This window comes from Sceloporus undulatus, chromosome 2 (assembly GCF_019175285.1).
Source record: "Sceloporus undulatus isolate JIND9_A2432 ecotype Alabama chromosome 2, SceUnd_v1.1, whole genome shotgun sequence".
Classification (NCBI taxonomy): Eukaryota; Metazoa; Chordata; class Lepidosauria; order Squamata; family Phrynosomatidae; genus Sceloporus; species Sceloporus undulatus.
In genome coordinates this window covers 68,493,250-68,519,729 of record NC_056523.1, presented here as the reverse complement: position 1 = coordinate 68,519,729, position 26,480 = coordinate 68,493,250, and the positions used below count along the sequence as shown (strand labels likewise).

Sequence of the window (26,480 nt, the reverse complement as noted above, 5' to 3'; positions counted from 1 at the left end):
TGTGTGTGTGTGTACAATCCCTTTTGTTGTGTGGCTTTAATAAATGTTCATAGTTTAATTGCACCCCATTGACAGTTGAGTCTCTTTCTCTTGGACACGCCTCTCGTATTTGAGCTAATTAAAATTCCCCTAATTCGATCCTTCCTAACACCAGTACAGTGAGCCCTTGGTATCCACTAGGGTTTGCTTTCAGGACTATCCGTGGATACCAAAACCTGTGGCTGCTCAAGTCTCATTATATACAGTAGGGGAGTAAAATGGTTTCCTTTATATAAAATAGCAAAATGAAAGAATTTGGAATTTATATATTTTTAGAATATTTCAAGCTGTGGATAAGGAGGGCAGAATGTATTTGTAATACTAGGAGCTAAGGCCATTATAAACATGCTTATGTGCATATCATATTGAAGGGACAAGTCCAAATAGCCCAATCCTATATAGACATTACACAGAACTTATGCCTAAATACCCTAAAGGCATCAGATCTCACCTGATCTTGGAAGCTAAGCAGGGTCAGCTCTGATTAATACTTGGATGGGAGATCACCAATGAATATCAGATGCAGTAGACAATATTTCAGAGAAAGGAACTAGCAAAATTGCCTCTGAGGATTGTTTGCCTAAGAAAACCCTACAAAATTAATGAGATCGCCATAAATTGATAGGCAAGTGGCAGGCGCAGACAGTAAAATGGGATCCCTTATATAAAAATAGCAAAATCAAGGAATCCATCCCCCCCCCCCAAAAAAAAAAACCCAATATTTTAAAGTCATGGATGGTAGAATCTGTGGATATGGAGAGCCAACTATATAATCTTTGAGAACTAGGGTGAAGAAGTAAAATGCTCAGAGGCTGGAGATAGGCAAATATTGTCTCCATTTTCAGAAAGGAGAAGAAAAGGACTTAGTCAACGACCAACCAAAGATTATTAGTCATTCTGGAGAAAAGTGACATGTAGGGTGCTGTGAAGTTCTCTTCTGTTCCCAGTATTGTTTTATAAATGACTTGGGTACAGAAATAAAAGAAATGCTCATCAGTTTTCAGATGACATGAAACTAGGGAGAATAGCTAACACAATCAGAGGACAAAATAAGCATTCTAAATTATTTTAACAGATTGGACAACTGGACCAAAAGCAACAAAATCCATTTCAGCAGAGATATCTACAAAGATTTACATTACTTGCCAAATACAGAATAGGTGGTGTATGAATAGGGTAATAAAATTGGGTTAGGAGGAAGAAATACTGTGGATCCTTGTTATCCACTGGGGTTTGCTTCCAGGATTCCCCATGGATAACAAAATCCATGGATGCTCAAATCCCATTAAATACAATGGCATACTAAAATCGTGCCCTTTATATAAAATGGAAAATCAAGATTTGCTATTTGGAATTTATACTTTTTTGGAATATTTTCAAGACGTGGATGTTTTAATCCATGGATAAGGAGGACCAACTGTAATACAGTTCTAGGCTTCATAAAAACAAACAAACATCCTAGTGTCCAGATTGAGTGACCTAATAGTACATTATTCCACTGTGGACAGAAAAGACCTCGAGTATTGTCTCCAGTTCTGAACACAACTTAAGTACAAAAATGCATTCATAGGAGCACAAATAAAATACTGAAAAGTTGGCAGGGGGGATTATGCTTAGCCAAAGAAGATGGAGTGAGTTTATTTTTGGTCCTCCAGAGGATAGGGTCCAAATAAATGAAAATTACAAGGAAAGAGATTTTTTTTATTACACATAAAGAACAACTCCCTAGAGATAAAAACTCTTTGTGACTGAGATTATCTCAGATGATTAGGGTTGCCATATCCCACCTGGGGGCGGGACATTCCCAGTTCTCTACCGGTAGGGGGCATCCCTTCACAGTTTCCTCCTTGACCCAGGTTTGTCCCGGGTTGAGGAGGTTGCCATTGCAGCGGCTGTGGCGGCTGCGATTGCGTGCGGGCACTCCTGCAGCCCTCATGTGCGGGTGCTCACGTGGGGCTGCTCACATGCAATCACTTGCGTGAGGCCGCTCACACAGCCGCCTGGCAGGGCCGCGCGCAGAGCTAATGAGAAAGACTTCCTCCTCTGAGGCTGGGACTGAACAGCCCACCCCTTCTGCAGGCCGGAACCTGTGAGTGCTGGCAGGGGGCGGGGCTGTTCCAGTCCCAGTCTGCTCCCATTGGCCAGCCAGCCTCCAGAGGAGGAGCTCCTCCTCTGTTGGGCCAGGCTGCAGCCAGAGGGGAAAGGAAAGGGCCATTTCCTTTGCCCTTTTTTGGCGCGGAGGAGGAGGAGGAGGAGGAGGGGTGGGTCCCCATTTACAGTATTTATTTTGGTTAAGTGTGTTGTTTTTAAAGTTTATTTTTTCCAGTATTTATTTTTATTAAATGTATTTTTAAAGTGTATTTTTTGCAATATTTATTTTTATTAAGTGTATTATTTAAAGTGTATTTTTCCAGTATTTCTTTTTATTAAGTGTATTTTTTAAAGTGTATTTTTTCCAATATGTATTTTTCCCAAGTGCCTTTTCTGTGTGTTTTTGGTGCTTTTAGTGCTAAAAGGTCTGCTTTCTTTTAACAATGATAGTGATGATGGTGGTGGTGATATTGATATCAGCAAACCTCTGAGGCATGGCCAATGTAAGTTGCTCTGATTTTTACAAACTCATGGGCAGTGAAGAAAAACCAAAATACACACTTCTGAGAAGTATAGTTGGTGCAAGACACCTGAAACCGAGGGTAAATCCACTTCTTGTTAAACCACCTCGACATGTTAAATATGCACAGCCATGTTAACCCATGTTCAGAGTTAAACCCAAAGGGTTTGGTTATGCAATAAGCCTCTGAAATATGCAAGATGCAATGTTAAGTAAAGCCATGTTCAATGCCGAAATGTGCTGTCGTGTGTGTTTTGGAATGGAGGGGGGGTGGTTTGGCCAGAAAGGGAAGTACATTTCTGCCATCTGTCTAGGAATAATGGCAAATGTCCTCCATTTTGATCATGCCTAAGAAACATGCATTTATATTAAAAATTTTAAAAAAATCATCCAATTTGTTCGTGTATCATCCATTTTTTTAAAAAAGTGTCCTACATTTGAAAATTTTGTCCTACATTTGTCCCACATTTGTCCCGGTTTGGAGGTCCTGACTTATGACAACCCTACAGATGATGGACTCCCCTTCATTTTAGGTTTTAAAAGAAAGGATGGAAATAGCTTTGTGATCTGGTTAAACAGCATGCTGATTTCAAAAGAGGTGTAAGGTGTGTGTGTGTGTGTGTGTGTGTGTGTGTAGAGAGAGAGAGAGCACGGAAGCAGTGAGAGTCATTTGTTCCCAACTGACTGAAGTATAAATAATTCTGCTTGTCCCCTTCCTAGAGCACAAAGGTCCAAAACACACTTCAGAAATAATCCAGTTTGGGATCTCTTTAACTGCCCTGGCTCAGTGTTAGGGAATCCTGGGAATTGTAGTTTATTGTGGCCCCAGAGCTCTCTGACAGAGAAGGCTAAATGTCTCACAAAATAACATTTCCCAGAATTCCCTAGCAAAACTGGAGTATTTCTGCAGTGTGTTTTGGACCACCTAAGAAAACCAAACGACTGACAGACATCACTGAAACAAAAGAAGCACCTAAAAGCACAAAGTTATAACTCTGTACAACAGGTCTAAATGTAATGTTTTCACAATGTAAGTAAAAAAAGCAAAATACAAAATCCCACCCAGGTTTCACTATCAGGCACTTAAAACAATGTAATTAAAATACACGTTAAACCCTGATCGCACTTCAACATATTCCTAGAAGAATTAACTGCACCTTAATCTCTACAAATTCTTATTTTAGTTGAACTGCCTGGCTAATCTGCAACTGACCCAAAATTACATAGGTTCAGTCTTGAAATACAATATACTGTAAGTTAATGGGTGTGCATGTATAAAAAGCAGAAATATAAGATGTAATTCCTCAGGAAAATTGGCACCTGAAGAAAGATTCTCCATTGCTGATAGTAAGGTTGATACAAAGGAGACAGAGACATATCGGGCTGATATTTCTAGCAAAATCCTGTCTTCTATGTAGAAGCATAAGACTGTGAAGTTGAAGGCTTTCATGACTGGCATCCATAGTTTTTTGTGGGTTTTTCAGGCTATGTGGCCATGTTCTGGAAGAATGTATTCCTGATGTTTTACTTGGATCTGTGGCTGGCATCTTCAGAGAATGGTGGCATGGAGGTGTGGGGGATATATGCAGTGGGCCCTCTCTGTTCCGGATCCCCCCGTGTAAGGGAAAATCTGCCTATGCTCGAGCCCCATAGGAAATAATGGGGCGCATGCAGGTGGCGGAGCATGCATGTGGCGGAGCAGCGTTTCCTTCCCTGAGCAGCTTCCATGGATGCTGGAAGCTGCATAAATCGTGTCCGCTCATGGCACGGGCGCTCTGTATACTGTGTCACACAGTGTGTGTGTGTGTGTGTATATATATACACACACACACACCACACACCACACACCATTCTCTGAAGATGCAAGCGAAACATCAGGAATACATTCTTCCAGAACGTAAACCCACAAAAAACTGTAATTAAGATTGATTGCATGAAAAAGTGACAGCCTGAAATATCTAAAATGGCAAATTCTGTCCCTGTGAATTCTTGTGGAAACAGAACTTGTGCTCACTTCTGGTGCTGGATGCTTCCACCCTGAGGTATGTCTCAGGGGTCATGGTGCTAGGTGGGAGCAGCAACAGCAGGAGCTTGAGCACACTCTCCCGAGTGGCTCCAGAACTGGATCCAAGGGACCTACTGCTTCGCCATGGACCATAATGATTTCCACAGAAACCTCATTGTTAATCTGGGTCTTTTTGCAGTAGGAATTTGGGTAGCCAGAAATTTAATGGATAATGATTTGATGGCACCTCAGCCTGTTGCATAGCAGAGTTGATGTCAATAATGTAGAAGCACGTGAAGTCAGAACATCTTGCTGCATGTCAAAATGAGCTGCAATTGATCACTGCATTATACAGTGGCTTCTATTCTAACTATTAGAGGCATCAGGAGGTCTAGAGTATGAAGGATTAACAACAACACCAAGGCAACATTTAATCTGTTCATTTTCATTATGCTGATTTCACTGGCTTGGGAGCAAACTGTTTTAAGTCCAAGTGGAAGTGTAATTCCTGAAGGTCTACTTTTTTTTGCCAGAGTCAGTTATTCAAAATGAAAAATCAAGTTCTTTTGTAAATGGAATTGGTTTCTGTATGAAGAGTTTAATACCTTCTGAAGTGGAAAATAAAGATATGTCAGTGTTGGTTGTTCTTGTGTGCCATCAAGTAGTTTCTGACTTAAGGCGACCCCAAAGTGAACCTATCATGGGCTTTTCTTGGCAAGAATTGTTCAGCCTTTGCTTTCCTCCGAGACTATGTGACTTGTTCAAGGTCACTTGTTCAATTTCCATGACCGAGAAGGGATTCAAACCCTGGTCTCCAAAGTTATAGTCAGTCCAGCACACTCAAGCCACTACACCATGGTGGTACCAGATATGTATTTGCTACACTTTCTCACTATCTAATAATGGTTACATGGCAACTCTGGATTTCATTCCATTTTAAGGAAGACTGCTTCATTTTATGTAAGTCTGCCAGTACTGAATCTTCCATGGTACAAAGGATCTCTAATCTTATTGATAAGGTGGATTCTAAATGTAGAATCCTCTGAGTCATATACAGTATTTGTGTACACACATAAACAGAACAATCCTACACACGTGCAATGAATTTTACTGACTTCAAAGTGATTTATTCCCAGTTAAGTGAGGATATGATTACGGTCAGACTAATATTTTCTAAAAAACAAAACACCTATGCAGTTAAAAAATATGATCTCTATTAAATAATAAAGTATGGCAAATATTTAAAGAGATCAAATTACACAAAGTCCAATAATATTTTACATACGTAATTTTTAATATCACATTCTTCAGATATCAGTGCTTTAATATTCTACATTACACTGGGACATTCATCTAATAAAACAGTAAAAAAATACTATTTCAACTGTGATAGTTTCTGATAACTGATCTTTGGCCAATTGTACATTTTTTTTATATTGTACGTTTATGAGCCTTGTATTCAGTTAGGTTGCAAAGTCAGCCTTTTCCGAAAGTTAATCAGTCCAATGTTTAGTTGAGATTAGTTGCATTCCATTTCTTGATCATCAACTTCTGCTTCCAAAGGATACAGTTCATCCAATGCAAGTTCTGAAATTAGATAAGATACATTTTATGAATGCAAGAAATTTTGGGAGGAAAATCAGTATTTGTTAAGGTTATTTAAGCATGGATGATCCAAAGCAGGGATAGGCAAACTGCGATCTCCAATTATTCTTGAACTGCGATTCCCAAGATTCCTCATCACTGGCTATGCTGGAGGGCTGTAGAATTCCTGCCCTGATCTAGAGGTCCCTGTTCATCTACTAAACTCAATGACTGGAATTTGGAAGCTAAATGGGCCTTATGGTTGTTTGTCTTTATGTGTTTACCTATAAATTATTGCACTACAAGCTTTTAATTTCAATGAGTAATACTGAGGTGAGAAATATCTCAGATATTTCTTTAAAGAATATACCTAAAGCTACTGCTTGGAGGAGGTGGCTGATCTAAAAGATTTGTAGTTCAGTAACAGAACACATGCTATGCATTAAAAAATCTGAGTGCAACTGTCTTATTTATGTACATTCTTCACCATTCTGGTTTTCTGTCCTGTTACTACAGAAATTGTAAGTAAAAGTACAATATGCTTACTGTGTTGTTCAGTTGCAGTACAACTGCAGTACAGTATTAAAATAAGGTATTAATTAATCCAGACTTAGTTCTACTTAAAGCAGGCCCAATGAAATAAATGGGATTTGTTAGCTACAGCTAATAGGTCTTCTTGACTTCAATGGATCTACTCTAGCTAAGGATAAGGTGGACTTAGCCCAAAGATTCCTACACTTTAGGAAGGAAGGGAAATTTACTTTTACTTTAAGTGTACAATGAAGTACCATGACAGTAACCTACAGGCTAAACAAATGTTACTATCATCAGCACCGAAGAGACTGAATAATATAAAGCAGGATTCAAGCTGCAAGTCTGTGCACACCTATGTGGGATCAAGTCTTATTTAATTTAGTATTAATTTCTATCTCTGAGTAAATGTGCATGAGGGTTGGGTTGCAAGCTATTTTAATTTTCATTAAAAGACAAATTTCACATATGTAACTTTACCTTCACAGGCTTTCAGCCTTCCAGCTTTTCGGAGGATTGCCCTGACACCAGGCATGACATGATCATACTGATGGAGCACTTCTAGGCAATGTTCATGGAAGAGTTTATCCTTTTGAGACAGGCTGTGCAAGAGTAAAACAGTGCCCCGTAAAAACTGAATGACTTGCTTTCCATGCACATCGAACAAGTTTCCTTCCACCTTTCTGACTGTCAGCCACTGTCTATGTAACATTACAATCAGAGCCTTCACTACCTGCAGGAGAAAACACAATATAATTCTCATACAGATTTTGCAGGGGTGGTGAGTTAAAAGCTTTTACTATGTTTAGTAAGTGGCAGTGTTGCAACAAAGAATAACACTCTAGGAATAGAAATATTAAAGATATTATGTAGCATAAAATAAAAGCTTTTTGATAGCAACGTTACAACAATATTACATTGAGACTAGGTTAATTTTGCAGGTTTCTCCTTCTCTATGCATAATTGAAATCTAACTAACTAAATTTCACAAGTCTTTTACTGTATATACTCATGTATAAGTCTAGAAATTTTAGTAAAAAATTGACCCCAAAAAACTGGATATGACTTATCCATGGGTCAATGTAAGTACTGCACTTTTAACTTTTATCAAAAAAGGAACTATGACCTAGTGAAATATGAGTGCTTAGTCCAGTGATGGTGAACCTTTTCGAGGCCGAGTGCCCAAACTGCAACCCAAACCCCACTTATTTATCGCAAAGTGCCATGTTCCTCTGGCTTTCTAGTAACAAACTTTGGCAAACTCTGTGCTGGGATGATGGCACATGGGCCCACAGAGAGGGCTCTGAGTGCCACCTCTGGCACGCGTGCCATAGGTTCGCCATCACTGGCTTAGTCCACCCTGGGAGCATAAAAAAGAAGCATGGATCCCCTCTACTCTCTCATCCATCCAGCCTTTAGGGTGAGCACAAACAGTTATGCCTGTCGAACGTTTAGAGATCTTTAGCATCATTTTCCTTTGCTTCATCCATTACATCCTTTGTTACTTAATGGTAAGTTTTACCCTCGACTTATCCATGGGTCATATCAAAATCCATAATTTTGGCCCCCAAACCTGCCCTTGACTTATACATGAAGTTGACTTATAGTCAAGTATATACGGTAATTTCACTGGCTTACCTCCGAGTTGCACTGGCATTCCGTTCCAACAAGTAATACAGAGAGATTACAACACTGCACACACTTGGTCAGGAAGCGAACCGTCTAAGTTGATACAAAAACAAAACACCGACAGACCAGGTAATATGTGAAAAGATAACTCAAGGACAGCCACCTCACTCCACCCCAAATGTAAAATTTAAAATTAATGTCGCAAACTTGTACACACTTGCATAATGAACACAATGGATCTTATTTCTGACTAAATGTGCTCAGGATGGCTTTAAGGTCAGTTTTACTGATCAGTTTAAGAAGTCTTCAAAAGCTTTCTTATGCATATTCTGTTCCAACAAAGCAGTACACAGAACAATCTAAAATGCATGTCTGCAGTCCTTTTAAAGGCACCAAACTTCCTTACTCCCTGCTGTAATTTCCCATGAGATAGAATTTCTGCAATTAGGTATTGATTTATGTTAGATGAAAATGACGTAAATTTTTGGTTTTCAATCTAAATTTTGTAATAGTAATTTGAACTTTCAAAATCAAAAGAAACAATTGCTTGATTCTGGCATTCTCAGTTAAATTAGAAGTTAAACAACAGATGGCCGATATTCTCTCCCTCTTTACCTCTTGTTCTAACTGTAGCCAAAGCATCTCAGATGCCGATTTATCTGGTCTTGACGTGATATACATGTAGAGTGCCAAAAGTAGACAGGTTTCTGTAAAAACAATTTTACAAAACACTGCAACATAATCAAATAGCAAAATTACTATTATTCCCAACAAAGATCACTTTGCATTTACTGAATTCAATGTTTACTTGTTCCCTTCATTGGTTTTCTGGGCACTTTATATTTAAAAAAAATGCTAAGATAACATTTCAAATCTACTGCAGAGGAAAAAAAAGGGAATAACAGCAACTCTGGCATACTGAAAATAAATCCACTAAAACAAACCTGAAATAGTAGTATTTGAGATGACTCCACCCCAGTTACTTCACTTAACTAACCTGTTCTTCACTGACCTGCCCCTGTAAAAGGTTTTTTCCTATGTCAGCAACTCTGAACGGCAGTAAATAGGGAAGCACAAAAAATGGTAGCTCTCCTAGCTTTCCTCATGTGGATACTATTAGGCTTAACAACTTAGTACTTCTGGCTTCCATTTTAAGTGCCTCTGCCAGGAGGATTGGAAGGAAAATAATTCAGCTGCTGTCTTCTGTGCTTTTTGGCTTGACAACACAGTAGGGTGCTTCCCCCACTGATAGCTGGGACTAAGCTTTGTGCACCACAAAGAACCTGAGAACATTGTGCCTTATCACTCAAGATATTTGTTCTTCTTTAAAGCCTCAGGGAAAACTAGAAAGTGGAACATAAGCAACGGCTCATAGTTCAAGCTATACACATTTCCCATGCAAACCTATTGGGGTACAAAGAGTTCCAACCATTCAACCACATGCCTGAGCCAAACAGAAATTCTTTCCAACTTGACAAGTTCACAGACCCACTTGCCAAAGCAATATGCAACACAGACATACATAGGTGACTCATACCTGTTTTAAACAGAGGCTGCACTAGGTATGATGATGCATGTATGTAAGAATTTATTTATTTTTGGGTATTTACTTGACAGACATGTCAATTGAGAGCCTAAAATTTTAACAGACCCAAAAATATTTTAAAGTAAGCTGCAGAAATCTTGAAGCAAGTAATGTTGTTTGCCCAGGTTTAGTTTTTTTAAAAAATAACACATCACTGGACTTATGAATTTGGTGTTTTGTAAAACAGGGTTTTTAATCTTTCTCACCTGAACTTGAACAAAACTGACCAGCAAGCTCCTGGTGTTCAGCAAGTAATGTTAACAGCTTAACTGTTAGATGGACAGCAAACAAGGGGGTTTCAGGAGATATGCAGCGGAGAAAAGTCTGTGTTTGGCTATGCAACAAATGCTGGAAGCTTTTGAGAGAAAAGAGAATAAATTAAAAATGTTGGGAGGTGGAGCAATGATTTTTCCGACCAGTTTACTGTTACAGTGTGTCCTAAATTATGATGCAGAGCAATGCTATGTATGTTAACTCAGAAATCCTACTGTGTCTAAATGGGGCTTATTCCAGAGCAAGTGCATTTAAGGATTGCAACCTTAGTAACTTAACAAAGGCAAGTGTATTATTAGCAGTCTGCATAGGAAAATTCATTGTCGCCTATAACAGCCGGAATATTACCAATACTCTCAACTGTTGAACAATGAGACTGAGGAGGACAGAGGCAGAAAAGCAAGATTGTCTGTGTAGTGAGAAGACCAGAGTAGGATGAAGGTTGTGGGTAAAAAGTCAAAACTGAAAAGAACAAACAGAAGATGTTGATTATGCTATTAGCTTGTCCTTTCCTGCTTACGCAAAAATAGTCCTTGCATAACTAGATAGCAATATGAAAACAATATGTGTATAAGAACTTTGTTAAATAAGTCAAAAGAAAATGTAAAAGGTCAGAATGTACTTATACACTAACATACTGTGTAAAGTTGGATCAAGAAATTATGTAAAGTAATGGGCTGGGGCTAAGTGAATAACCAATTACAGAATAGAATGTATAGGCCGAACGTTGAGACCACCTCTGTGTATTAATAATGTAAAAGATACTGTCCCAGGGCAATTGTGGCCCAGGCTTTGGAAAAGATTCCCCGGGACACAGCCAGCTGGAAAACAAAGTCTATACTTTCCATCTTATGTGGTCTCCGTCTCAGATTGCTACAAGACAACACTTATGTAAAACTCATTAATTCAATATGTCTACTCCAGTTGGAAGTAACAACTGAATTTGTACAAATGAGCTTAGATGCCTAAATGTTCTGACTATACATTTACAGGTAGAGCACGTATCCAGTGGGTTTGCACATAAGCTTGAAATAATTTCATTTTACTTGAAGAGATTTCTAGACAAGAACTGGGCAATTTAGGAATATATTCTACACAACTCATAGTGCAGTTAGTATGCAACAGTTCTTTTTGTACAGCATTCACTGATATATTTTTATTAGCCTCTGTAATTCCTATATTTTCCACCAAGGATTGTTCTTTTACCTTCATTTCCTTATAAATCTAAGTTTAACACCTGAAAACAAACTTAGGCCTTTTATTCCAAGATAGGATCAAAATGTTTACTACACAGGATCACATTAATGCTACCTCAACTAGGTTCTTCACTAATTTATGATAATGCATGTAACTCTCATATGGAGTCAGGAAGCAAATAGGTCTTTCAGAATAAGTTATGATATTACAATCAAGCTACCTTTTACCTTAATAATAAGTCAGACGTCGATCTTTCTGCCAACTTCACCAAAACTCTCAGGCACTGATTCATTATGCCATGTCTCTGGCGCCCTGCTGATGTGGCACATGAAGCCATGAGCTGCAGTAGCTTTTTAAACAAAGGATGTTGGGACTGGTCAGCATTTGAAACACCTAGTTCTGTGTTGGGTTCCTGGGGATTGGCTCTAAGCTGCTTACTGCAAGTGACACTTTTGTCCTTTTCTTGCATTTCTGCACATTCCAAACTGGAATCTGGTTTCATATTATGGGAGAGCAGTGTGTAAATAACATCCCAGCTATAAAATACCAAATAATAAAGGATGCCAAGAGACACAAGTGCTAACTCTTCCAGAGTAAGTAAGGTATCATCTATAGCTGATGTTCTACTTGAGGAACTTCTGGAGGAACAAGCAGATTGGTTTCCAGAAGAGGTGTTTCCAGTCTTTGTCATTAACGAGAGGGCTTGGTGGTATGCACTAATGTGATGGTCCAAGAGAGGAAGAAGATGCACTGCTCCAGCAATTTTATAGCGCTTTGGGTGAGATATTTGTCTCCTGCTTTCATCTGAGCTTTCTTCCAGTGAACCTTCATCCACAGCAATTAAATTTAATCCAGTTAAGGCAAGTTTTTGAGCAATTCTTAGTGAAGACTCTTCTTCTTGAGAATTTTCAGTTCTGTCACTGGAGCTTCTTATAGAGCCTCTATGTAAACAAGAGCAGGAAATCAATACAATTTGATGAAAACAGACTATGTACCAAATAAATGTTTTTAGCCTTGTTTCAATAAGTTGCTCAGTATCTTCACCTATTATAATTGCCAAGGTCTGGGAACAGTAAGGTCCCTGAAGTAAATTTAATCTGTTGTTGCTGTTATTCTGTGTCTTCAGATTGACTCTGATTTAAGAATACCCTCTCACAGGGTCTTCTTGGTAAGACTTATTTAGGCCCCATTCCCACTAGTGGGTTTGCTCCTGAAGGAACTGGGCAGATTCGGAGGCCCCCCTCCCGAATCTCTCCATTAGCAAGTGCCCACTACAATTCAGGGGCATTTTAACCCGAATGCCTTCTACAAGAAATTGGGTTTAACATGAAGGCGCCTGCTATCAATCAAGCAATCATCATAGGTGACGTTTGCAGCACTCATTGGGGCATCGGAAGTGTGCTTCCCTCCTCCTTTTTTTTAAAGAGCCAGGCACAAAATGTGCACATTTTGCCAAATTGAATTTAAAAACCTCTTTTGTGTGTCTGTGTGTGTGCGTTGTGGGCATTTGGGTCAGTGCAGGTTATGATCTGCCCTTGGCCCCATTTTCAACCCCAAAATGCAAGCTAATGGATCCTGTATCCCCCACTCCTTGTCACCCCAGAATGCCTCTTGCACATGTAATAATAATAATAATAATAATAATAATAATAAATTCCTCACCTCGGAAATGCCAGAAAAGGATGCAATTGCCATGCATTGTTTTTTTGCTTTTAAGAGCAGTTCAGGGCTACCCCTGAATTCCTTAGAGACAGTAGCAAAAGCATGTATCATTTTGCCAATTTGCCAAATTGTCAAGAGCAACAAATGTAACATTCGAATTGTAGCATTCATTTGCAAGTCTTGCCCTTTGCAACATTTCCCCTTTGCTGGAAGCCAGCAAATGAAAGGGAAAGGGAACAAGCTGCTAGCCATGTTCTATTCATCTATATATCTGCCTCAAGAAAAAAAAGCATGCGCATATTTTGTAAAAAATAATTTTAAAAAATAAAATGGGGGAAGGTGCCTGATATGAGCTCTGTTTGTGCCCTGCCTTTGACCTGAACTGACCCCTTTCCTCCTGCTACATTCTCTTCAGATGAGCTTTGCCATTGCCTTCCACTGAGGCTGAGAGAGAGTGACTTGTCAGTTTCAACTGACCCATGGAATCAATTGGGAATAAAAGGGAAATGCAGCACAGGCATTCTGACTGTAGCATCCGCATATAACACTAATGATAATAATAATAATCCAGGAGCAAGAGGAAATGAAAGTAGCACAAGCAAGCACAAAAACATGTCACCCAAAAAATCATGCGCATAGATTGTCAAAAATAAAAGAGGCTGCTTCTGCTGCAGCCTAATTTCCCTACATCCCCCGGCTTAGCCCCGCAGCCCAATTTCCCTTGGCAATCCTCCTTTTTCCTTCTGACCCTCCCCTCCCTCTGAGGTGCCCTGAATTGACCCTTCCCCTGGCTCCTTCATCCTCCTCCTCCTGCTCCATTATAGAATGCCCTCCATGGCTCCCTTCTTCCCACGGCTCCTTCATTCTCCTCCTCCATCACTTTCTCCCCCCCCCCCGCCCTCCCTCTGACAGCCCTTTGCAGCCCTCGTCACCCTGATTTCCCCTTTTGCCTTCTGTCACCCTTTGCCTCCAGATTCCCCTTTTTCCTTCAGCTCTTTCCTCCTCCTCCCCCTCCCCTCCAATGAGGGGAGGGAATGCTCTGACCTCTGCCCGCCCTCTGACCTTCATCCCTCCCTGAATTTGCCCCGATCATGATCGAGGGCAAGTTCATATTTCGCGAAACCCGGGTCTTTTCAGAAAAGATGGATTTTAGCCCGAATCTCGATACCCTGCGCTAAGAGGCATTTCCTTGTGCAAGCCTTGACATGGATTGTGACAGAAATGGGCCCAATATGAACTTCACGTGGAAGATTCGATTTCAAAACCAGGTTAAAATGTAGTATGAATGGCCCCTTAGATGAGATTTGTCACTGCCTTCCTCTAAGACTTAGAGAGTGTGACTTGCCGAAGATCACCTAGTGAGTTTCCATGGCTGAACCTGACCTTCAGAATCCGAGGCTGCATCTACGATGCAGAATTAATGCAATTTGATACTGCTTTAACTGCCATGGTTCAATACTACGAGAGTCTGGAATTTGTAGTTTTGGGAGATATTTAGCCTTCTCCGAGAGGGAGCTCTGGTGTCACAACAAACTACAAATCCCAGGATTCCACAGCCATGGCAGTTAGATGTGTCAAACCACAATAATTCTGAAGTGTGGCAACAGCCCTAGTCAAACATTAAAATCATTACATCGCACTGGCTCAAATTTAATCTGGTTTATTCAGTGTATCCCTTAGTGCAGACATTGCCTCCTCCTTTTTTAAACATAGGCACCTCACTGGGCATTCTGAGAAACAGAGTACTATACTAGGAAGGACTCTGGTTTGATCCAGCAGGGACCATCTTAAGAGAAACTATGAAGGATAAAATATTTTTAATTTGAAAAACAAATCTGCACAAACCAACACTCAAATGGCATTAGCCAGACTTGTACCAGCACATCTTCAAGACACACCAGTACCCAACAGCAATCCAAGTTAGAGATGTTAAACCAGAGAATGGCCACTACAACTCCATTAGTGGAGAGACCAAAAAATAAAGAGAGGTATGTCATGGGAGGAGCAGCCTTAATCTGAATCCTGCATTCTAAATTCACTCATGCCCTGCTCCTGGCAACTCTACCAATATAAAGTCTGTACCAGGAAAAATGGGGCATATTAAAACACTTCTATTGAATCCAATGCAGACTGGCTAGGTAGGCCACACAACTAGTTTGCATATCATAGTACAGTTCATAAACTGTTTCAATTCAGCTGCCTTGAATCCTGTACAAGCAGAAAGGTGAGATAGAAATTAAATAAGTAAATAAATTTTAGGGTTGAATTCAACTCCAAACCAGTATGCCCAGATTTCAATGGTGGACAGGGAGGCATCTATTTGAAGTGCTAAGTGTGTGCATTGTTGGAAATGTCTGATCTGGTCATGGCGATGTATATCTTAGCAGATCAGTGTAACACATTCTACATGGACCTGCTTTTCAAACTTTGAAAACTTGAGCTAGAGAAAAAAATTGGGGTCTAACCAGTGAGTGAGGAGTATGTGACTTTTATTACAACAGCTTTGCTAGAATTCAAAATGTACCTGTTATGACCTATAAAGCCTTCTTCACCTTTTCTGTTTTATCACTAGCTATGCTGACTACAGCTGCTGGGAGTTGCAATGCAACAATATCTGGAGAACTACGTATTTCTCATTATGGTAGTACAAGGGAAGGGGTGAGAAATGAGGGAAACGGTCTAATGTTTGCCTTTCTTCTGTTTTGAAACTCTCCACTCTGCCTCAGATTTATAAGACACCTCTTCCAGGTTGCTTAAAGTATGGAACAGTAACAGTCCTTCTGGGCAAGAATAAAGTGTGGCAGATCTAATTTGACTGCCAATTTTATACAGTATTCTATTTTATTTATTTAATTTATATGCTGTCTTTCTCCTGGAAAGGGACCCAAGGTGGATCACATTAAATAGTTTGAAAACTTTATAACAAAAAATTAAAAACAATCAAAATCATCATGCTAAAACCATATAAAATCACATTAAAAACCTCCCTGGCAACAATTATGTATTAAAAACTTAAAGGTAAAAGTAGTCCCTTGACATGAATGTCTAGTTGTAACCGACAGTAGGAGGCGGTGCTCATCTCCATTACTAAGCTGGAACCAGCATTGCCCAAGGACTGCTCTAGTGGTCATGTGGACCAAAGTGGTGCCTATCTAATTATTTGCATTTGCTTTCAAACTACTAGGTTGGCAAAAGCTGAGACTAGTGACAAGAGCTCACACCATCATGCAGCACTCTGGCCTCAAACTGCCAACCTTCTGAACTTCTGATCATCAGAATTGGTGTCTTAACCACTAACCTACTTGAATAAAAAAGTCTTTGCCTGCTGGTGAAAGGTAAGCAAAGAGGGGGCAAATCTAGACTACTGCAGAAGGGAATTCCAGAGGGTGGGAACAGCCACTGAGAAGGCTCTCTCTTGTGTCCTCACCATGCAAGCCTGTGATGGTGGTGACTAGCAGGAATAAATAAAGCCTTCCCCTCTACATCTTAGGACCCTTGCTGGTTTGTATGGGGAGATATGGTTTTTCAGATAGCCTGGACCAATCAGCACTTCAAATTGTGTCCAGAAACAAACAAATTGTGTCCAGAAACAAACAGTGAAGCTGTTTCAACAAGGGAGTTATATGCTTCTTATAACTGGCCCTGGTCCAAAAGTAGCTCTGTGTACCATATTCTATGGTACAGAACTGTAGAATTTCAACGAGGAGTTTTGTTGAAAGGAGGGACTGGTCAGAAAAGGAAAGAACTATGGTTCAAAACACATGCAGAAATAATCCAGTTTGAAACTGCTTTAACTGCCCTGGCTCAGTACTAGGGAATTCTGGGTCTTGTAGTTTGTTGTGGCACCAGAGCTCTCTGACAGAGAAGGCTAAATGTCTCACAAACCTATAGTTCACAGAATTCCCTAGCACTGAGCCAGGGCAGTTAAAGGGGTCTCAAACTGGATTATTTCTGCAGTGTGTTTTGGACCTATATTCTCCTTCACTCAATGAGTTATATTGTTTGGGATATTATGTTAACTATAAATGTTTTTTGGTATGACCAGCAATTAAAAAATACATACGTATTGGAAGAATCGGGCTGCATGGTGGTATCAGGATGAAATTCAAAATTATGGCTAAGAAGGTAGCAGAGACCCAGTGATGATTCTGGAACAATAGGTTGCTTCATCAGTGTGTTTATCAAAATGGAACCTGGAACAAGGCATTAATCCAATGTTGAAGATATATCACAACAGGAATCAGAAGCTGGTAGAGTAAGAAAACCAACAGCACTTGCATTTGCTATCTATTCTATGGCTGGATACCAACCCTAGTCATTCTGACTATACTTTAAAAGGCAATTTTGGAAAACATAACCTAGTTACTCTGTTTTAATCCAAGCTACGCTGCCATTTTGTCTGGCTATATGCTTACAAAATACCAGGTATAACACAGAACAGGTGACTTGCTATAGGCCCTCATTACCATGTCTGCTATAAGTGTAATCAATCATGAACTGCAAAACAAAGAGCTGAAGGGATGCTCAATCTAAGGGCCGGCTCACGCGATGCATGCCCTGACTGCACCCCCAGGGCAACGTGATGCTGCGTGCCAATTCACATGGCGCACAACATCACAGTGCTCCTCTGGCACTGCATCCACACGACACAGCGCCAAAGAGTTTAAAGCCACACCACTGCGGCTATCACGTCCTTTCCAGGGTGCAAAAAGGCCAGATTGGGGCCATGCCGTGTGGTTGCTGCAGCCAGGTCCAGTGCAGCTGGAGGCGGCTGCAGGCTGCCCCTTAGTGGTGGTCAGCCAGTTTCAGCCAGTTAGAAAAGAGCCAGATATGAAAGCAGTTTAACTCAGTTGAAATTCTGGTTTGTTAATTCCTAGTTTCAATTTGTCTGTTAGAATGTCTAGGGATTGGTCAAGTAGTCACTTTTTAATCAATGCTTAAATATGACAGCCACAGAGTACCATCAGCAAGCTCTGTGTGTGGTAACTGTAACAACCATGTATGGTAACTTAGCCAGGTTTGTTTCAAACAGATAAAATAGAAAAATTAATACAGTATTTACAAAAGAGAATAAGAATGTTAATATTAATGCTTAATGTACCTAGAAATTCTGTTTGTCTCTGTTATTTATATGAAAGTAGGTATGTCAAGAAAGTTTATGGTTAAATTGAGAGCACTTGTTTAAAAATGTAGTTATTTCTTTCCTGCAATTGATAATTTAAGGTTTATTCATAACATTGCTTTGGCATAATCATGAACCTACTAATTTCCTTTGTTGTTTAGAAGACTAACAATTTGCTCATTTAGACAGAGTAAAGCCATAACATCTACCATAACTCTGAATCTGTTGATAGATCTCTATAATTGATAGATCTCTATAATTCTCTCTTCAGAATACTCTGAAGATGATTAACAAGGATTTCTGACTCTCAAATGTTTCATAATAGCAATACAAGTTATCCTCCCCCTCCCCATGCATCCTAAATAATACTGCTGAATGAAGAAGTTTTGGGGTAAACAGAAGCTTATGACAGAGATTGCTCGATTGGGGCTGCCTGAAGTAGAAAGTTATTTGGAGGAATTCATAGCAGTTTGTATGCATGAAAGCAAAAACTCAGAAACCATCAGCCAAGCTCATCTAGGCTTGCTGCCAAAATAATAATAGATAAGATATATAGTCCTCTTTAAAAATAATGAGGAAAGAGAACTGGGAAGCAGTCCACAGTTGGTACAGTAAATCCTAAGCAAACTCATCTTTAGAAGTTCAGGCCAGGGACAACAGGTGCTACATGGTTCAAATACACAACACGGGGCCAATTAGTCTGATCAGCTGCACTCATGTATTAATCATGCTGATACACATTTATACCTGGTCTTATATGGAACAGGAAATATATCACATGTTTCCTATTGTTACTAGTTATTAAAAAGTGGGTTTTGGGGACAGCCAAAGCCAAGGACATGTGGCTTTGAAGTCTGCAAAGCTATGCATATATCTGGTGGTAGCCTTATATAAAGGCCCAATGAGAACATAGAGGAACAGTTTTTTTCTAGTCAGGAAGTCTAGCCTGAGGTGTAGATATGGATGGTATACTGCCTGAGAATTATAACTTTGCTTCATTCATAGTTTACTATAGCTTGCATAAAAAAATATAACTTTGCTTTACACATACTTTGTTATAGGGACATAAAACATATACTGTACAGTACTTGGATAGCAATTATATACCAGTATGAATATCTATGCTTAATGGTATTGCTTAAAACTTTGTAACTTTCTTTTGACAACTGATTTTATATATCAAAGCTTTTAAGTACAGGAACTACACTTGTTCCTCCCAATTCGCGGACAACGAGTCTGTGGTCTTGGTCCTTCATGGGCAGCAAGTGGGGAGGGATAAAATGGTGCATATGCCCGAGATGTGCACAGCCATTATAACCAATGGCAACTTGAATATTTGCATTTTCTGGATTCACAGGGGTGGGTGGGTGCCCAGAACAGATCCCCTGCAAATCAGGAGGGATGTCTGTATATACTTTTGTTGACAAGTATCTCTGCTATTTTAAAACTGTGAACCTATACTGTGGTAAATCACAGCAATGTCCAGTATCGATTCCTAGTTGTGTAAGACCTAACTTGACACTGAACATTCAATTAAGAATTGACATATGCTGACCACTGGTTTCCAGAAAACCATGTACTAACACAGGATCTGTCACAAAATGATCCTGAAATCCATGGTTTCAGAACTTTTTCATTCAGAATGTACCGTATTTTCCGGCATGTAAGGTGACTTTTTACGTCTGCCTTATGCGCTGGATTTTGACCCCAGAGACAGGTGAATGGCGTAGCCACCTCTCTGTCTCTGGGGGTCCTTGCTTGAGGGGGCCTCTCTGGAGGCCTGAGACAGGATGCACAGCTGGGCTCTCTCGCTGCCATTGTTGCTGCAAAAGGCGGCGGCGGGGAAGTGGCTCCAGAGCCAGTTGGGCCGAGGTAAAGAGCCGGGCCCTTATTACTCGCCACCGCCAGGGATACTCCGCTTCTCCAACGGCTTCAGAAGTCCGCCGTGGAAGCTGCTGGAGCAGTGGAGTATTTTGGGTGGTGGCAGCAGCGGCCTTCAGAAGCCGCTGGAGGAGCGGAGTATACTGGGTGGTGGCGGCGGCAGCAGCAGCAAGGAATAAGGGGCTGGCTCTGGAGCCGCTTCCTCGTCGCCGCCTTTTGCAGCAACAATGGTGGCCACAAAGCCCAGCCGTGGATCCTGCCTCAGGCCTCCAGAGAGGCCCCCTCAAGCCGGTGCAAGACCCCCGTATAGGAGGCCAGGGACGCTGCCAGCGGGCGACATGGGGGTCATCTTATACCCCCTGTCGCCTTATACGCCAGAAAATACGGTATGTCTTTTACAGGGGAGCAAAAGGATGCCCCAAAAAGTCTGGTAGAGTCAAGGGCCCCAGAAAATGCCTTCAGGGGTGGGGGGGGGGAGGGAATCCACAGGTGATCCCAAGGCTATACTTCGTCTGCCCTGCTCTATGGAAGTATACTGTATGTTTTCTAATAGAGATTCCAACACTAATGCTAATGAATGTAATTCTTGAATTTTTTTAGTTGGAATTACCTTGTCTTTGAGTACAGACATAACTAATTTCTTGCTTCACAGGCTCAGCTTCAAGTTCAGGCATCTTACTGTCTGAAAAGAAAGGATTGCAGCAAACCAAGAAGCAACATTAAATCTGTTTTTGGCTTTTAACCACAGAATATCCCAATTGTTGACATTCATTTTCTGTGCTTACACTTCTCATTAGCAAACAGAGATTCTACCAGGTTTAAAACGTGTCCTCCTACAACAGAAATTCAGAAAGTACTTTTATATATCTTCCACAAGCCAATTATGACCACATGCTTAGTTTATGCTGGCTCTGGTAACTAAACTACTTTAAGAGAACACCATTTTATACCTGGATTGGTTTTGAACATGGGTTCACATTTTAAAATGCTACACTTTTATTTTAAAGCAATTCCTGTATATATTTATTTTAAATATTTTAATACTGTCTCTCAAGACAAAGCATCCTCAATGTGATTTATAAATATTTTTAAAAAAAACAAGAAAATCTTAAGTGCAACTGACTGAAAAAGCAAGATAAAACATATGAAATGCCAGTAAACCCTCCAGCACAAAAAAAAAAAGAAAAAAAAAAAAAAAAAAAAAAAGAAAAAAAAAGAAAAGGAAGGAAGGAAGGAAGGAAGGAAAAAGAAATGGATATGTAGTCTTTTAAAAGCTGAGTAGACCATCTGAGCCCTTAACGAACTCAGGGAGGAAGTTGAGCACATATCCTTGGCTTAGCTATTTCATAAGGATGGGCTGCTGGAAAAAGCATCATCTCGTTACGCCCTACCAATCTATTATTATTATTATTATTATTATTATTATTATTAACCTTTATTTATGAAGCGCTGTAAATTTACACAGCACTGTACATGCAATCTTTTTAGTTAGATGGTTCCCTGCCCTCGGGCTTACAATCTAAAAAGACATGACACAGAAGGAGAAGGGAGTGGTGGCAGGAAAGGGTAAGAGGTCCAGCAGTTCCTCTCTACCTCCGAGGCCTGGACCAAGGCAGATGGACTGGAGGGGGGGCTTGGCTTCAAAATGGAAGGTTAATCTTCATCCAGGGAAAATACATACTCTCAAGTAGGATAATATATATACAATACATAGCAATACAGGAAATGGTTCGATAAACAGGCAACAAAAGAACATCAGATAGTAAGCGACAATTATGCAATGCCTGGGAAGGCTTCTCTGAACAGGATGGTTTTCAACTCCGTTTTGAAGCTAGTTAAAGAAGTGATGGCTCTTGCTTGTGGGGGAAGAAGGTTCCAGGAGTGAGGGGCAGCAAGTGAAAAGGGGTGAATCTGGGATGGGGCAGAGGAAATCCTGGGCTGAGACAGGAACCCTTGACTACCAGAATGGAGGGCCCGAGTGGGAAGGTGAGGAGAAAGAAGGCCTGATAAGTAAGGAGGGGCCAGTCCATGGAGGGCTTTGAATGTCGACAGCAGGAGCTTATACTGAATGCGGAAAGGGAGAGGGAGCCAGTGAAGGGATGCCTACACAGGAGAGATGTGGTCAGAGCGGTGGGTGGAAGTGATAATGCGTGCAGCTGAATGCTGGACAGAGATTAAAGGACGGAGGTGAGAAAGAGGAAGCCCAGCCAGGAGGACGTTACAGTAATCCAGTCGTGAGATCACTAGGGCATGGACCAGGATCTTGGCAGTAGAGGCGGAGAGATATGGTCGGATTTTGGCAATACTGTACAAAAAGAATCTACAAGCCTTGGCTGTGGTCTGGATCTGAGGGATACACGACAGAGAAGAGTCAAAGATAAAACCAAGACTGCGGGCTTGCTGGACTGGTTGAATAGAAATGTTGTCCACAGAAACAGAAAAGGAGTGTTGAAGGGTGGGGCTTAGGAGGAAAGACAAGAAGCTCCGTCTTGGACATGTTGAATTTCAAACGCCGATGGCGCATCCACTGCGAGACAGCTGTAAGGCAAGACGAGACTTGCTGTTCAAGCCTTGGAGAAAGGTCAGGGGCGGAAAGATACAGCTGGGTGTCATCAGCATACAGATGGTAGGAAAAACCAAAAGAGCTGATGAGTTTTCCTAAGGAAAGTGTGTAGAGAGAAAACAGAAGGGGGCCCAGAACAGAGCCCTGGGGAACTCCAACAGATAAGGGAACGGGAGAAGAAGTCTGACCACCTGCAACTACTGCAAAAGATCTGCCAGACAAGTAAGATCTAAACCAGTCGAGAACAGAGTCTGAGAACCCAAGGTCAGAGAGTATGTCAATTAGGAGACAGTGATCAACAGTGTCGAAGGCTGCAGACAAATCGAGAAGGATGAGAACAGAGTAAAGGCCATTAGCCTTGGCCTGTAAAAGGTCATTCGAGATCTTAGTGAGAGCTGTCTCTGTAAATAAATCTTAGTATTAAATCTTAGTAATAAATCTTAGTATTAGACACATGAACCAGACCTCTGTGGCCAATCACAGGGCTCATGCAAGTGCTCCTGGGGGTAGGCAGTCCTTCAAGCAACCACATTCAACCAAGCAGCTGTATCAACTGAAGCATCCAAACCATTTTTAAAAGCAGCCTCATGTACAGAGAATTACAGCAGCCTAGCTACAAATGACAATAGACAGATTCAGCTTCTGCAGACAGGGTACAGCTAGCCAAGGTAACAAATAACCATATGCACTTCAGTAGATAGAGTCAACCCCAAGAACACCCCAACCTGCACACCGGATGCTTTGGGGAACACATTTCATCTGATACTAATCCCACATCTTCATCTAAGTCAGCAGCCTTGCTTATCTACAGTATTTCCAACTCACATGTATTCAGCCTATCCTTGTTTACCTCCACATCAAGAAATTCCACCAAGCACAGTTCTTCTTGCAGACTTCTTGGGAACTGAGGGCTGTGCAGACCACCCCTAAGGGGGCAGCCTGCAGCTGCCTTCAGCTGCACCGGATTGGGGCCATGGCAACCGCCTGCAGCAGCCCCAAGCTGGCCTTTTCAGGGCGTAATAGCCACAGCTTTAACGTGCTCTTTTGATGTTCCGTTGTGTGGACGCAGCGCCAAAAGAGTGCCATTACATTGCGCACCATGCGGAGTGGCATGCGGCATTATGGGGCCCTGGGGCGGAGCCAGGGCATGCATCATCAGGACATCCCCCGACTCCGCCCCCAGGCCAGCCTTAATAGCCTGGCTGCACAGGTCCTGAATCTCACATTGCATAATGGTATGTTAATGACAGTATATACTGTACCGCTTGACTCCTCCCATACAAACTTCATGTAGAATCTACACTACAGGTGTGAAGAGAGAAGTTCAGCCCTGGACTACCCCAAGGGCCAGTGAAGATGGAATGGAAGAGGAGTCCTCCAAACCATCTTCTAGGATCAGCCCTATAGAAAGGACTGGGGCCACTGCAACAGCATGACAAGATCCTTTTGAATCATAGAACTGCAGAATCAAAGCAGGAAGAAACCTCAAGGGCCATCTAGTCCAACCCCCTGCATGCATGAACTCACAATCAAAGCACTCCTGACAGATGGCCATCCAGCTTCTGTTTGAAGACCTCCAAAGAAGAAGACTCCACTATTCTCTGAAGCAGCATATTATACTGTCAAAAAGCTCTGTCAGGAAGTTCCTCCTAACGCTTAGAGGGAATCACTTTTCTTGCAGCTTACATCCACTCTTCCTTGTCTTAAGTCTCTGGAGCAGCAGAAAACAAGTTCGCTCCACCCTCAACATTACATCCTTTTAAATGTTTAAAAGGACTATCATATCATCTCTTAACCTTCTCTTATCCAAACTTAACATAGCCAGCTCTCTAAGTCACTCCTCATAGGGAGTTTCCAGACTTTTCACCATTTTGGTTGCCCTCCTCTGGATGCGCCCTAGTTTGTCAACACCCTTTTTGCATCATGGTACCCAGAACTGAATGTAGTATTCCAGGTGAAGTGACTGTATAGATGGCCTGGCTCATATTATCATTCTAAAATACATTCCAAGGCTTGTTAAAGCCTCATCATAAGAGATTTCAGCAAATTCTCTCTATCTATGAACCTTCTAAAACAAACTGTTAAAAATGATCCTCCATCTCTGCAAAGGCTGTGCATAGCCAACAGGTAAAACTGGATCAGATAATGATCTTTCCAAGGCAATGGAACTATTTCCAGCTCTGTTGTCCATGGATCATTACTCTCTAAACCAGTACAGAAAATGAAGTTCAGTATATATTCAACCACATGCATCAAGCTAGATATTAACTGAGGTATGCCCTCATGTGCAGCAGCAATCATTAAATCCTCAAACTCCCAGACAAGGTGATTTTAGCATATATACTGAAGCCTCCCACCCCAGCAAGCCCACAAGCAAACATTTTTCTCAGAAGTTAAATCATTGGCTTTTAATGGGACTTAGGCAGGTCTCACCATACCAACAGGGCCCTCCATTTGTTTGACCATGCCAGACCTGGCTACAGCTTCATATTTTCTATTCATTCTTGCAACACCTGCACTTGAGCTAAATAATGTCCTTTTCAACAATATAGGACGAGACTTCTCCCTCCTTTAACTGTCACATTGTATTTTGTATTGTATTGCAATTTTTTTACTGTACACCGCTATGATCATTGCGGAATAGCGGTCTATAAATAAAATGTATTATTTTTATTTATTATTATTATTTTCTGTAAGATGTGCAAATGTCACAAATAATTAAGTAAATATTGACTTACCCTTATTAAACAAAGGAGTTTGGCCTTGCAACTGTGATTTAGAATGGGATGCTTTAGGTGATATTTGAGAACCAAAAGAATACTTTGTGGGATAACCTTTTTTTTCATTCTGAATACATCCTTCATTTTTTACAATCTTCGGAGGACTCTTCTTAGGACTAAACAAATAAAATGTTTTAATTAACTATGTGAAAATATTTCACTTCAAACTATCAGTTTACACTACAAAAATATTGGACAAATTATTTTAATAGCCTAGACCGTAAAATTAGTAACCATAAATCACAACCTCAGAAGCTCAATGCAATACAGTAAGAGGAACAGTCTGCATTGCACATTAACTGCGTTATATTTTATTTTCTATTATCTTCACTGAATAACTGTACTTTTTTATTGCACTACAATTTGCAAAGAGGAAACAGTTATACAATTCATTATATGCAGCTATTAAAAGCACAGGCAGTTACATTCATGCTGACCTAAGTACCCAAAATGCACTATACTTTTCTTGGTTACCTGGTATATGAAACTGAAGTTGTAATAGGTTTAATTCTTTCACAGTTCAAAAGCTTTATTCTCAGCTCATTCATTTCAGCATCTCTGAACTGTAGTTCAGACTGCAGAGACTGTAACTGAAAAAAAGAAAAAGAAATTGTTAGATAGTAAATACTCAACTAAAACACAAAAACTTCTACTGAAAAAGAGCTTTTACTGTAGCTGCTCCGAAATTGTGGAATAGTCTTCTGGAAGAGATCTGCCTTTTTACTTCCTTGGAGGCATTTAGGAAGGCACTTAAGACAGATCTCTTCCAGCGAGCTTACCAACCTGACCTTGTGTAGGAGATACCGCTCCACATCTCTGACCATTGCATAATTTTATTACTATTGTTAACTGACAATGAGTTAAATTTTAATAGAATTATTATTGTTATTGTATTTTATTGAAGTGTTTTATATGTGTTTTTATTGGCTTGTAATCCCACCTTGAGCCATCTGGGAGAGGTGGGAAAATATTATTATTATTATTATTATTATTATTATTATTATTATTATTATTATTA

At 40.5% G+C, this 26,480-nt stretch overlaps 2 protein-coding genes across 5 annotated transcripts in view; one reads left to right on the top strand and one right to left on the bottom strand.

Annotated features, from left to right (window-relative positions):
• The first annotated feature begins 4,613 nt into the window (after window positions 1-4,613).
• LOC121920342 (mitochondrial import receptor subunit TOM6 homolog) lies at window positions 4,614-4,919 on the top strand. Its single transcript, XM_042447475.1, has 2 exons — window positions 4,614-4,656; window positions 4,747-4,919. Exons 1-2 carry the CDS (start codon window positions 4,614-4,616, stop codon window positions 4,917-4,919), a joined length of 216 nt encoding a protein of 71 aa, XP_042303409.1.
• Window positions 4,920-5,756: 837 nt separating this feature from the next.
• LOC121921487 (ATR interacting protein) overlaps window positions 5,757-26,480 on the bottom strand; it is a 26,688-nt gene continuing 5,964 nt past the window's right edge. For 2 of the 4 annotated variants that reach the window (XM_042449639.1, XM_042449640.1), the window contains exons 5-14: window positions 25,937-26,052; window positions 25,421-25,578; window positions 20,730-20,801; window positions 17,180-17,309; window positions 11,682-12,395; window positions 10,191-10,339; window positions 9,015-9,130; window positions 8,409-8,492; window positions 7,251-7,503; window positions 5,757-6,242 (exon numbers count right to left, since the gene is read on the bottom strand). In XM_042449639.1, the coding sequence (XP_042305573.1) occupies window positions 6,175-6,242; window positions 7,251-7,503; window positions 8,409-8,492; window positions 9,015-9,130; window positions 10,191-10,339; window positions 11,682-12,395; window positions 17,180-17,309; window positions 20,730-20,801; window positions 25,421-25,578; window positions 25,937-26,052 (1,860 nt within the window). In that variant the 3' untranslated portion in view covers window positions 5,757-6,174. The remainder of the gene's footprint in view (window positions 6,243-7,250; window positions 7,504-8,408; window positions 8,493-9,014; window positions 9,131-10,190; window positions 10,340-11,681; window positions 12,396-17,179; window positions 17,310-20,729; window positions 20,802-25,420; window positions 25,579-25,936; window positions 26,053-26,480) is intronic. The other 2 variants (XM_042449642.1, XM_042449643.1) reach the window with 2 other exon arrangements.

Excerpts from the sequence above, each read along its gene's own strand:
- LOC121920342 (XM_042447475.1), top strand. The coding sequence starts at position 4,614 with ATGGCAAATTCTGTCCCTGTGAATTCTTGTGGAAACAGAACTT. Across the intron at positions 4,657-4,746 it reads TTCTTGTGGAAACAGAACTT|CACACTCTCCCGAGTGGCTC; the intron begins GTGCTCACTTCT and ends CAGGAGCTTGAG.